Genomic DNA, 13,803 nt, shown 5'->3' with positions numbered 1-13,803 from the left:
CCAGCTTTCTTCACAACATCTTTTATGTTTAACAGAGCTGAAAAAAGGTTTAAAACAAAGGGTAAATAAATGGTATCATGTCTTTGGGTTGAATTATAAATAGTTTTTTCTTGCAGAAAATTAAAGCTGCAGTTAAGCTCACTATACATGTCTTTGAAGTGATAAACTCGTGGTGTGGTGTTTGTTTGAGTCTTTCTAAATATTCTGGAAGGCAATCACATTTCTGAGGAATCGGAACCAGATCAGAACAGGAGATCCTTTCGGAAAGACCCCGCCCACTCGTGACGTCAGCGCAAATAGGAAGAGGACAGCATGAAGGTGGACTGACTGTTGTTGTTGTGTCTGTTTAGTCAATGACAGGTCAATGTTGATCGTGTTTGAATGGCGGAATCAAACAGCTGGAGGTCTCACCGGGAGTCCGACGGGAACAGATCGATTCCGAACGGCGACGACGCCCGCAATGTCCGGGAAACCGGAGTACAGACTGATGCCAAAGTACAAGGTTAGATTAACGTTAGCCTGTCAGTATGTGTGTGTGTTCTTATAGTATCCGGACCCCAGAGGATATAACTCCAATAACAAGTTGTGTTTTCAACCAGGAAATTTAATTTGAACTTAATTTCAAGACTAATTCGATACTGTAAATGCTCTTATAATACGAAGTGTGGGTCTGATTCTGTTCAAGCAGTTTTCTTATAAAGACCGTCGTATAATTATTATTATTATTATTTTGCTTTTTGCACAATAAAAAAACTTGCAAGGTTAATAAAAATAGGCACTGATTTTATGTATATTGTACTTATGTGTGTACACTCACTGGCCACTTTATTAGAGACACCTTACTAGTAACAGGTTGGACCCCCTTTTGCCCTTAGAACTGCCCCAATCCTTCGTTGGGTAGATTCAACAAGGTACTCTGAAAATATTCCTGAGATTTTGGTGCATATAGACATGATAGCATCACAGTTGCTGCAGATTTGTCAGCTGCACATCCATGATGTGAATCTCCCAGTTCACCACATCCCAAACGTGCTCAATTGGATTCAGATCTGGTGACTGCGGTGGCCATTTGAGTACAGTGAACTCGTTTTCATGAAATAAGAAACCAGAGAAATGATCCTGAGACCAGTCTTGAGATGTTTCATGCTTTATGACGTGGCGCCTTGTCCTGCTGGAAGTAGCCATCAGAAGATAGATTGTAGCCCTAGTTTTCTGTTCTTAGCTGACAGGAGTGGCACCTGGTGCTGTAGCCCATCCGCCCCAAGGTTGGATGTTGTGCATTCAGAGATGCTCTTCTGCATACCTCGGTTGTAACGAATGGTTATTTGAGTTACTGTTGCCTTTCTATCAGCTGGAACCAGTCTGGCCATTCTTCTCTGACCTCTGGCACTGGATATTTCTCTTCTTCTGACCACTCTCTGTAAACCCTAGAGATGATTGTGCATAAAAATACTAGTAGATTAGCAGTTTCTGAAATACTCAGACCAGCCTGTCTGGCACCAACAAACATGCCACGTTCAAAGTCACTTTAATCACCTTTCTTCCCCATTCTGATGCTCTGTCTGAACTGCAGCAGTTCGTCTTGACCTTGTCTACATGCCTAAATGCATTGAGTTGCTGCCATGTGATCGGCTGATTTGAAGTTTGCATTGACGAGCAGTTAGACAGGTGTACCTAATAAAGTACTTTACAATAAAGTTCCTTTAGGTAGGCTAATGTTATTTAATGTACGCAAATTAACAAATGAGCAACACTTGTGCTGCATTTTAATCATAGTTTTTAGTCATAGTTATTAATGCATTATTTAAAAGCAAAGTTGTGCTTGTTACCATTAATACATGGTGAGAACTATTAATGAATGAATTTATTGTTACTGTATTGTTCATGTTAGGAAATACATTAACTAACATGAACTAATGAAACCTTATTCTTAATTCAGATTTTCAGTCATTGCTTAAATATAATGTCGTAATGATGACAGGGATAATAATAAAGCATTTATAATGGATATGATTTTAAATTTGGTGTACTAGTGTTGTAACAATGTGCTCATTGTGTCAAATAAAGGAAATTAAACATGAAACCATTCTGCCTATAGACACTTAAAATATTAGTTGTTTGAAATAATATTGGCTGATATCATATTATTTATGCCATTTGATTTATGCAAATTTGGCGTTCTTGCTAAAGGGTCTATTATTATTATTATTATTAATATTATTATTGGACTGAATAAATATTGTTTTCTGATTATTTGTATATCTTCTGATTTTCACTGACTCTTAACTGTATTCCACATCTCTCTCACACAACGCTGCAAATGTGACTTCTGTAGTTTAGCAGCTGTTTTTTTATTTAATCAGAATCTAATAACATGATTCCTGTGCTATATTGCAGGTCAGGGGCCTCGACTATCCAAAGCCAACCTCTTCACACTGTTGAGTCTATGGATGGAGCTTTTCCCAAAGAGAGAAGCCTGTCAACAAGAAAACGATGCTGTAGGCATATTTACATTCCCGCTAAACCATGGGTCTCAAACTGGATTTCTGGAGGGCCACAGTTTAGCTCCAACCCTAATCAAACATAACCAATCCAACTAATCAAGGTGTTCATGACTACTAGAGACAATTAAGCAGGAGTAAGTTGGAGGTGGTTGTAGCTAAAATGTGCAGAGCTGTGGCCTTCCAGGAATTGAATTTGAGAGCATTGCTCTAAACCAATGGCAAGTTTGCTTCAAAAGCTATTTTAAAATGTTGAAAACATACTGTAGTATTTTAAAGTACTTTAATTGATCTGCTGTGGTATTTCTGTTGTTACTGTGGTAAAGATATAACTATGTTGATATAAACAAGTTAACCTTAAACTGTACAAAATATTCTCTAAATAGCGTACTACTAGAATACACAACAGGTTACAGTAGTGAATCTAAATTATACTGCAGGATTTAGTACAATAGTATGCACAGTGTTTCCCAACCTTGTTCCTGGAGGTACACCAACAGTCCATATTTTGGATGTCTCCCTTATCTGACACATTCATTTCAGGCTTCGAGTCTCTTCTAACCTTCTGACGAGTGGATTCAGGTGTGTTTGAATAGTGAGAGGTATAAAATGTGTATTGTTGGTGTACCTTCAGGAACAGGGTTGGGAAACACTGCTCTACTGTTCATGAACAAAGTGTTGTAAATCATATTATAAATACCAGAAAATACGCTAAACTACAGTAGAAACCTTTTGTTTGAATAATGACTCCGGAAAGGCTGTAAATGAGCATCTCTGTCATGTGTGTCTGATCCCGAATGAATTATTATGCTTATCAGTTTGAGGAGACGGATCACCATCAGTTTGTTCAAAAGCTTTACGAGTTTCATTTTTCTGTTGAACACAAAATAAGATATTTTGAGGAATGTTGGAACCTTATTTATCATTATTGTAAATGAACTTATTTATCGTAGGTTATGAATAAATAACCTTTTTTAAATATCTTAAAGTATGCTGTGTTCCTTTAAAAGTTAAAAAATGTTGGTAACTGGTAATCATTGACTTTCATTGTAGGAAAAAAACAATAACTATGGAAAACTATGGTTCACAGCATTCCTTGAAATATCTTCTTTTGTGTTCAACAGAAAAATGAAACTCAAAACGAACATAAATATCAATTTTTGACGAAAATAGTAAGTAAATATAAGCACAGCCTGCCTTAGGATTGATCAGTGTTATTGGTGGGTTAAGGTTTTGGTTATAAACAAACTAACCAGATGAAATCTATTTGAGTAAATGATCATTTTTCTAATCATGAGACCGGGACTGTAATATTATGTTAGCAGCGTATCATGTTTGCGAGCAGTGTATAATGTGGGGTCTTTGTCTGTATGCAGGCTGGAGTCAGTGGTCTTGTGGTGGTCCACGAGTGCAGAGTTTTGGGTCTGCATTGCTCCAGTGCTCAGTTACACGCAGGACAGGTGGCTGTGGTCAAACATGGACCCAGACTGAAGAGCTGTGAGCTCTACTTCTCCAGAAAACCCTGTTCAACATGCCTGAAGATGCTCATCAATGGTGAGAGGACTGGTTTTTGCACACTCAACGTTAGTACAATATTGAGGTTTAATGACAGTCTGCTGTCAAGTCACAATTTAATAAAGACCTTCAATTCATTCAGTCATTCGTTTGTCGCAAATTACGTGACATCACCCAGGCGGAGGAGAATGGCCGGATACGCCTCGGCCTGAACCAATCGCGTGGATCGAGTACGCTGTTGTTAATATTAGGAGGAAAATAAATATATATGCTTTTTTTGGAGTCAAACACTTTGGACAATACTTAAACTAAATTGAAGACCTCATAAAAACACAATTAAAATTTGTAATACCTAAAAAGGGCCTTAATTTTCTCAAAATTGATTTATCAACTTTGAATACTTTTTAAGACCTCATGGACACCCTGTTTACAACATTTAATTGGAACATTTAATTTCAGTTTTCTTTTTTGTAGCTCAGAAATAAAACAAACAAACAAACAAAAATATGCTTCGTCAAATTAAAAATGACGATCTCTTTTAAAGGCATTCACCCCATTCACACAGGACGTCAGCGTCAATGCTTCCCATTCACTTTGAATGAGTGACATCAAGCGTTGCCGAACTGAATTGTGGGTCTGTCGGCACTGCTTCAGTGCGTTGCTTGCTGCATAAGTTAGGAATTTCTTTACTTTTCAAGTGCCAACGGAAGTGTCAGCCAATCAGATCACTTTATGCAAATACCCCAGCTCAGACAGTAGCCGATTGCGGTCTAATTTCATTGGCTGATGCTGATATGACGATCGCATCAGCCCCAACTTCAGACACGGACTCGGTCAAGCATTGAAACTGAAGCCCTGTGTGAATGCACTGTCACTCTCTTCTCAGGTGGGATGGTGGGCCAAATCAGATGTTACAATGGGCCAACTTTGGCCCACGGGCCTTACTTTAGGCATCTCAGGTTTTAAGAAAATCTATTAGCTTGAGTGTGCCAAAATTTGCATTTAGATGATATAAAACTAGTATAAGCATCCAAAGCTTGCAGTTTGTCACTTCTGCCTAAATGGATAAACGATTTGATTCACGTCAGCTCATACTTCAGTTTATCATCAAATCTTGACCAATCAAATGCTCTCTAGTATCTGACATGCCCCGCCCCCTTGAATACGCTTTTCATTTGCTTTTCATTTGATGGGCTTGAGCTTAACCACTCTCACTGGCAGTGATTAAAACAAAAAGCTATTGGCAGTTTTTTTAAAGGGGAGGAGCTAATCTATATCCCACCCTCTTTTTGTTTTCCAGTTGAGATAACGTCAAACATCGAATAGAAAATGCACATTTCTAAGCCCTTTATGGGACCTTTAAACAGTGAGAGAGAGCGAAAACACTGGCTTGGAGAAGACATATTTGTCCATAATGTAATCTAATGTAATTGATTCTTGTGATGGCAAAGCTGAGTTTTTAGCATCATTGCTGCAGCCTAAAGGATCACATGATGAATCAGAAATCATTCTAATATGATTACACTGAACTGCAACTCTGAAAACTGGACTGACGCAGTTTCAATCTACTAGGGCTTTTTCTACGTTAAAGTGCTTTGACACAATCTACACTGTAAAAGTGCTGTAGAAATAAAGATGAATTGATTTTTTGTTGCTCAGTTGTTATTGGTGCTCACTCAGCTGGTTATCATAAATGGTGAAAACCAATGTTAACAACACTTGTTTTGAAATCATAATGTTTGGTGCTATTTTAAATGTGCTTACCATTATTTTTGATCACTTTAGTGCTTGTCTTATCCTTCTTACTAACTCCAAACCTTTGAATGGTTATGTTTACCTCAAAAACATTAAAGGGATAGTTGACTCAAAAACAAGTATTGCCTCATCATTTACTCTCTCTCATGTGATTTAAAAAAATGTCTCAGTTTCTGTCTTCTTCTGAGCACAGAAGAAGATATTTTGAAAAACTTTGGTTGCTGGCACCCATTGGCTTGGCTTGGCTTACGTAGTATTATTTTTTTCCTACTGTGGAAGTCAATGGATCTCATCATTCTTCAAAATATCTTCTTTTGTGTTCAACAGAAGAAAGAATCTCATAAAGGTTTAAAACCACATGAGGAAAGTAAATGATAACCACTTATCAGTTTTGAATGAGCTGTCCCTTTAGCAGCAGACATATTTAAAAAGAATATAGTTTTCACTTTGTAATAAGATTTTGCTTGTTTTAAGGAAAAACTCACTTGATTTTAACAAATTATTTCTAAAAATTAAAACTATATTTTTTTACTTGTCAAAAAAAACAAATATATTAGTTTTTAAATATCTGGACTAGAAACAAAACAAAAGCGCTAAGTAAGAATGCATTTTTGCCGTGAGATATCCAAAGCTAAATTTTCAGCATCATTACTCCAGTCTTCAGCGTCCCATGATCCTTCAGAAATCAAATCATTGCTAATACCCAGAAGTTGTATTTGTATTTTTAGTGTTTGTTAGGGTTGCCATGTAGCCAGGGACAAAGTGCAAGCATATATGTGACATTAATCAGTACTTTCAGCATCAGGTCATAATTACTTTTACTCTGGTGTGTTTTCGTCTTGGGCATTAGGGCAGGGGTTCCAAACTTTTCAGCCTGCGACCCCCAAAACAACATTGCCAGGTACTCGCGACCCCCAATATCCTCTGAGGTGGTTATAAATACAGAAACCTTGCATGCAATGGTGCACACACACCAATAGACCCAAGTCTATTCTTTGTTTATTTTTTAATTGTATGTCAGTGCTGTAAATGGGCCAGAAAGTTTAACCTGGTGTTATAAAATCAATCTGCTGCATCTGATGCTATTGCTGTGTCTTTAACATAATGTAATTACCCCATCGGTCGCAATCCAATAGAACTAGTAACAACAGTATAAGCTGCTAAAGTAAACTATATAGTAACTATAAACGATTGTTTTTTCTCTTCAGTAGGTTATGGAAAAAATATGTTATTACTTATGGTTTAGTAAAAATAAATAGATTTTTGGAAATCACCAGGCGACCCCCCTCCTTCATTGTCCTGCGACCCCTCTGGGGCTCCCGACCCCTACTTTGAGAAGCACTGCATTAGGGAACAGGATCAAGATCTCCACCACCACAAATTCATACCAAATTTATTGTTTTAAAATTTCTCTCTTAGAAAAAACACTCTTACAAACAATAATAACTTTTTAAGGTCTACGTAGGCACAGTGGGTAGCACTGTCACCTCACAGCAAGAAGGTCGCTTGTTTGAGTCCCGGCTGCATCAGCTGGCGTTTCTGTGTGGAGTTTGCATGTTCTTACCATGTTGGCATGGGTTTCGATTGGGTGCTCCGTTTCCCCCCCACAGTCCAAAGACAAGCGCTATAGGTGAAATGAATAAACCAAATTGTCTGTTGTGGATGAGTGTTTGTGTGTGTGAGTGAATGAGTGTGTATGGGTGTTTCCCAGTACTGGGTTGCAGCGGAAAAAGCATCCACTGCATAAAACATATGCTGGATTAGTTGGCGGTTCATTCCGCTGTGGCGACCTCTGATAAATAAGTGATTAGAGATCAGGCGGGAAGATGATGTGATGCTCATTGCTCTCCACATGTAGCGAAACCATAGAGCAAAACAGACGGCAAAATGGGAAAATGTAAGTTTGCGTACTCCTGGTTGTGGAAAGACGAGTTTAAACATTGGCTGAAACCTGATGCTGACAGCAACTGCATGCATAATTTATTCATTCAAGCTTTGTTTTTTCCGAGCTCATCTGAGTTGCATGGTTGTGCTCCATTGATTTATTTAACTACAACTTTTTTGTTAACAGCTGTTAACTACGTTAGAGGCTTGATACTGATTAGAACGTGAAGTGGCGATGAGGTCTTAACATTTTCTGCGAAGGTCTTTAAAAAGGTATTGAAATTACCTTTAGGATTCCTGCACATGCCCTGGTAAATGAATCAGATATGTTTTAAATGTACAGTAAATAATGTCACTCGATGGATGGAGAACCATGTAGAAGACATCGGTGAGCTTATCAAGGAAAAACTAGTGTAATTCTGTTATAAATGAAATTTGTTTCTGTTTTACTGTGATAAGTTCATAAAATAAAAATAAAATGCAGCATTAGTTAACATAAAGCAATGTTTTCTAGTCATTTTTAAATACTGTTAAATAAATTAGGAAATTACCCATTGCAACTGTATTTACCTTTGGCCCACCAGCCTCAATCACTTTGGATTTTGGACCTTCATATGAAAATTTTGAGCAGCTAACAGACTGAAACTAACATCTGAAGTGTTTTATTTTCATTTCATGGGACCTTAAGCGGGAGTGAGCCGGATCTCCTACTGGCCTGGTGATGCTGAGCTCAGCCTGCTGTCTGAAAGCCTCCATCACGGCAGCTCGTCTGCTCTTCAGGAAGCTGTTCTGGACGCCACTGCAGCAGAACGCCTGAAGTCCAACAGCAGACCTCACATCAGCGTGCTCCTGCAGCCCCTGGACTGCACCGTCCTGCAGTTCCTGGACGAAACCTCACAAAACACAGACTTCCTTGGGAAGATCGTTGCGGACAATCCGGCGCTGGACACTGGAGATATCTACCGGAGGGAATTTTGGAACAACTCGGACAACTTCTTAGAGAAGTTCTTCATAAGCGATGAGGAGCGGCATAAGTATGTGCTGAACAAGATGGGGCTGGAGAACTTTTGCATGGAACCAAATTTTAGCAACCTGAGGCAGCATATGAGGAATCTGATACGGATCCTGGCGTCTGTGGCCTCTAGTGTTCCCGCTCTTCTAGAAGATTACGGTTTCTTCATGAAGGAGCCTGTTGGGATGGGTTCTCCAGCTTTACCTCAGGATGTCATACGACACTGTGTCATACAGGCCCGCTTACTGGCGTGTAGAACAGGTTTGTTTTTTGACTTTTTTTTTTGTTTGTCTTCAGTTGCACATCACAAACAAAGTCCCTTTAAGGCAAGTCATTTCACTCGGCGGGCATCTTTGAAACGCCCCTTGGGCATTCTGTTCGAATGGGGAAACATCAAATTATACAAAATTGCTTACGTTTACATTTCACATTAGGAATCACTTAATCAATTAAACAACAACTGTCTCTTTAGTTTCATGTATAAACGTTTGAATCACAAAAAAAATCTCGTCTGGTCTGAGCCCCTCCCGCAGAGAATCCTCAGTCTATATTGATTACTGATTGGCTCCTGTACTGGAAGGCGGGGCTTCATCACTATATTGACCGTTACACTTTTCCCCCATTCAAACTATTCGCTTGTTAAGCCGTGACTGGTAAAGTCTAGGGCTGTTTCTCAATTCCAAGAACGCAGAGAACGGACTTGCGTTCTTGTGGAGAGCTGTTTAGCCAGGTGTCCTCGGAAGAACGAACTCAGGAGACCGCGAGGGCAGAGAACGCGTCCTTTGAGAAATGGGATGCTGGGTTCTTCCTGATGGTCACATGATCTTCACGCGTTTTAAATGGAAATTATTTAAACATTACAGCACTCATACAACGATTTATTGTTTTCCCCCTCTTCAAAATATATACTTTGCTGAAATTCATATTAAAATTTGTTATATTTATATTGTGCAGAGTATATTTCTAATGCTTTTATGCAAACAAACACCCTTAATGTGTTTATTCCTTTATTAAGATGTTCATGGTAATGTTTACTTTCACCGTTTCATTTAGGGAAACTCCTGAGGTAAATAAGTGACATCTCTAAACTTTAATAATAAATCTAAATGAAATGCTGCGCTTCCCACCTCCAGTCGCAATGACTTCTGGGACTTCCAGAGGGAGTTCGGTGCTCAAGTCTGCACCGTTGTGTCCTCTATCAAAATCACATCCGGGAAGTTTCACACGTCCTCTGTTCTTGCGGTCTTGAGTATTGGAACTGAACTTAGGCAGCTGATGATGACGTTTCACGAGAACACGAGGACGCAAGGCCGCTGAAGAACGCATACTGAGAAACAGCCTAGATCGGATATGCGGCCGGCCGGAAGTGCGATATGCACATTAATAAAGCAGCATTTTTTATGACACTGCATAACAATAATTAATATTTTTACAGTACTGTGAGGGTTGGGTTTAGGGTTGGGGTGGGGGTAGGCGTTAAAAAAATGCATTTTATTGGGTAATTTAATAGATAACATAACTAATACTCGGTACAACAACTGATTTTAAATTACTGTGACGGTTGGGTTTAGGGTGGGGGTAGACGTTAATAAAATACAACAAATGAGAAATTTAATAAATAATAGAAATAATTCTCGTTAACTTCCGGCCGCAAACGTATCCGCTCTAGCAACAACCGCCATGACTTATGGAATAGTGTTTCCGGGACCGAGCCGCTACTCATTTAAATTGAGCAAATATTAGTTTAGGGCCATTTAAAGTGAATTTTATATACAATCATGTTGTACGGTACAATGTAAGGACTTACTGCATCAAAGACACCAATTTTTAAAGAAATTATTAAAGAATTAGTCAATTTCTGGTCACCAGATATCAGTCATGGATATTAATATTGCGATCATGATTATATTTTATGAATATTGCGACAAGCTGATTCGCTTATTTGTCACAAATAAATAAAGGCTGCGTCCGAAATCACCTAACGTTACTACTCAGTAGGTACTGCTTTTGAATTTAAATATACTAGCATCTAGTGTTAATATTAGCAGAGTATTCATTATTATATGTAATCTTTTGGCTTTTTGTATTAGTTTCAGTGATGGTTATGTGGGAATATGGAGTGCTGTGGTTGACCAATCAGAATCAAGTATTCCAGAAAGTCATATATTAATGTTATTAAAAGTATTTACAAATATTAACTTATAATTAGCAATACATTCATTAGTTAATTAATGTCTAGTGTAGTAAATAAAATGTTAGAAATACACAGAAAAAAGCAGGATTCTGCACAATTTCCTCATGTCATCCCAACACAAATTAAGTTATATGAATTGTTATTACAAATTTAAGTGGATTGAACAAAACATTTAAGTTGTCCCCCCCAATAAATGCTCGAGAATTGTGTTGATTCAACTCATTTTAAATAAGTAGTTTGAACAAGCAGAAAAAAATGTGTATATATGCGTGTATTTATTTATTTGAATGATATATTACTGTTGAAATGAACTTGTTTATGATGACCACATGTGATTTATTCATTGGTAGTTCCTGTTGATTATTATGGTTAACTAATGTGAACATTATTAAGTGTTTTTATGACACATTTGAACTCATCTCTGTCTCTGTAGAGGATCCTAAAGTTGGAGTCGGTGCAGTTATTTGGGCAGAGGGAAAACAGGTGAGTGAAAAACTGCAGTGAACGCTTCACCATTTTTGCATTTCAAATACAAGGGTAATTCTTCAACACTTTTATGTCCTTTGATCAGATATCCAAAAATATATATCATTTTGTTCAAATCCCTCTTTCTTTGTCAAACTAACAATAAAACCTACTTAAAAAAATTACTCTATTTTTCAACCTCTTTTTAGGTGTCAAAATCACTGTTTTCACCGTGTCGCACACTCAGTTTTAAACTTCAACAATGAAAATAACATTTCAAAATATTTATTTAGCATCTATTAATGTATCTTAATGAAGCATCAGTGAAATAATTTCAATATTTTCTAGTTATTATTGTGAGACTATTATCAATATTATTTTTTATACAAAATGTAGCTGTCGCACAGTATCAGTGTCATTTCCACCACAGCACTGAAATGTCGCTTTAAAAAGTTTCTGTGAAAGATTATTTAGGTGCTTTCTATGAAAATGAATAGTGCCATCTGAGAACATGTTCAAGATGGAGGGAATTTACATTTTTATCAACAACACTTGAAGAAAAATCAAGGTAAATATTGCTTGATAAAGAAATACATTTGTATAGGTCATTTCCAAACATGTTGTACCTTCAAAGATGTTTTTAAAACCAAACAAAATGAAGGTAAATAAGAGTGTTTTGTATACACATCAATTCAAAGCTAATCGGTGAAGCTATTTTTTATTTTTTCCACAATAAACTGAAATGTCATTTCCACCACTGTCATTTCCACCACACACACCTCACACATTTCTAAAAATATTTAAAAAGTTCTCATCACACATTAGAAGTGTATTCACAATGTATGAGTTCATGCTCTATTTAATATACAAATTCAGTTCATTTATTTACTATTAAGCTCTTAACCAAATTAATATTATGTTTTAGAGCAGGGGTCACCAATCTCGGTCCTGGAGGGCCGGTGTCCCTGCAGGGTTTAGCTCCAACTTGCCTCAACACACCTGCCTGGAAGTATACCAAGTAAGACCTTGATTAGCTTGTTCAGGTGTGTTTGATTAGGGTTGGAACAAAAATCTGCAGGACACCGGCCCTCCAGGAACAAGTTTGGTGACCCCTGTTTTAGAGTGTGACAGGTGTTCAATTCAGCATTCAACTCATTTATTTCATTGACAAATGTATGATTATTATATATATTGTGGAAAGACTGGTTAAACTATATACAAAAATGATCTTAGACAGTGTTTGACTGCCATCATTTTTCATTTTGAAATAAGCTGGATATTGAGATGTGGTGAAATTGACATTTGTTCAGTTCACGATGGAAAAAATGTTTCTCTTTTTATCTAAGTTTGTCCTCTTACAGATCTTAAAATTAGACAAATGCTTTAAACTTATGAGGCAAAGTTACATTCATTTTAAACTAGTTTTTTTACTCAACTTCACAAGGCTAAAAGTGCCCGTAGTTGAAGAATGGCCAACAAACAGCTTTTTTCCCCCCTTTTTTTGCAGTCACAGTGTGATGGCACGGGTCAGCTTTATCTAGTGGGCTGCGGATACAACGCTTATCCAGTGGGCTCACAGTACGCAGAGTATCCTCAGATGGACCACAAGCAGGAGGAAAGACAGAACCGAAAATACAGATACATCCTTCACGCAGAGCAGAACGCACTCACGTTCAGGTGAGGAGATCATTTGGATGTCGATATGCACATCAAGGCAAATTCATGATTGGGTTTGTCTGTTGTCGTTTATTTCCGCAGGAGCGCAGAGATCAAAGCAGAGGACAACACCATGATGTTTGTGACCAAGTGCCCGTGTGACGAGTGTGTCCCTCTGATTGGCTGCGCTGGAATAAAGCAGATCTACACCACTGACCTGGACAGCAACAAAGTCAAACACGACATCTCCTACCTCAGGTTCAACAAACTCAACGGCGTCCAAAAGTTCATCGTAAGTGTGCGTGAGAAATGATTATTAGCTTAATGAAATGCAGTAATTCAGAAGGGAATGCTTATACACGGTTAAACCCAACAGTCAACTTCATCAACTGAAATGTGTAGTTAACTCAAAATTTACTATAAGGTAATTCTACTCATTTGAAAAGAGTTTTGAGTTTTGTTAATAAAAAACACATTACTTCAATGGAGTAAGTTCACAGTACTCATATAGATTAGTTTAACTCAAATGGTTTGTGGCATTCGGTTTTCTCAAATGGTTTGAGTTGCCTTAACTTATTGGCTTTTGATTTTTAATTTTTTTGAGTGAGTCATTGAATCATGCATTCAAAACACTACTGATTCATCTGTAATGAAACAATTCTTTGAGCGAGTCACTGAATTATTCAACAGAACTGCTCAAAAATGCAGATTCAGCAAATAGTGAAAGGAGTGAAGCTTTTGTTGGTCACTGAATCGTTCAAATCATTAAAGAACTCAGATTTATTCGGTAATGATCAATGATTCAAATGAATTACAGTGGT

At 37.6% G+C, this 13,803-nt stretch overlaps 1 protein-coding gene across 1 annotated transcript in view; it reads left to right on the top strand.

Annotated features, from left to right (window-relative positions):
* Positions 1-338: 338 nt before the first annotated feature.
* cdadc1 (cytidine and dCMP deaminase domain containing 1) overlaps positions 339-13,803 on the top strand; it is a gene marked incomplete at its 3' end in the record, with an annotated part of 28,587 nt that continues 15,122 nt past the window's right edge. The window contains 7 exon segments of the mRNA NM_001007448.1: positions 339-502; positions 2,398-2,498; positions 3,878-4,055; positions 8,344-8,928; positions 11,295-11,344; positions 12,834-13,003; positions 13,085-13,430. Coding sequence (NP_001007449.1) covers positions 382-502; positions 2,398-2,498; positions 3,878-4,055; positions 8,344-8,928; positions 11,295-11,344; positions 12,834-13,003; positions 13,085-13,295 — 1,416 coding nt within the window. The 5' untranslated portion in view covers positions 339-381.

This window comes from Danio rerio, chromosome 1 (genome assembly GCF_052040795.2).
Source record: "Danio rerio strain M-AB ecotype USA chromosome 1, GRCz13ab, whole genome shotgun sequence".
In the NCBI taxonomy this organism is placed as follows: Eukaryota; Metazoa; Chordata; class Actinopteri; order Cypriniformes; family Danionidae; genus Danio; species Danio rerio.
Note: the sequence above shows the minus strand (reverse complement) of the source record. Positions and strands in the feature narration are given on the sequence as shown.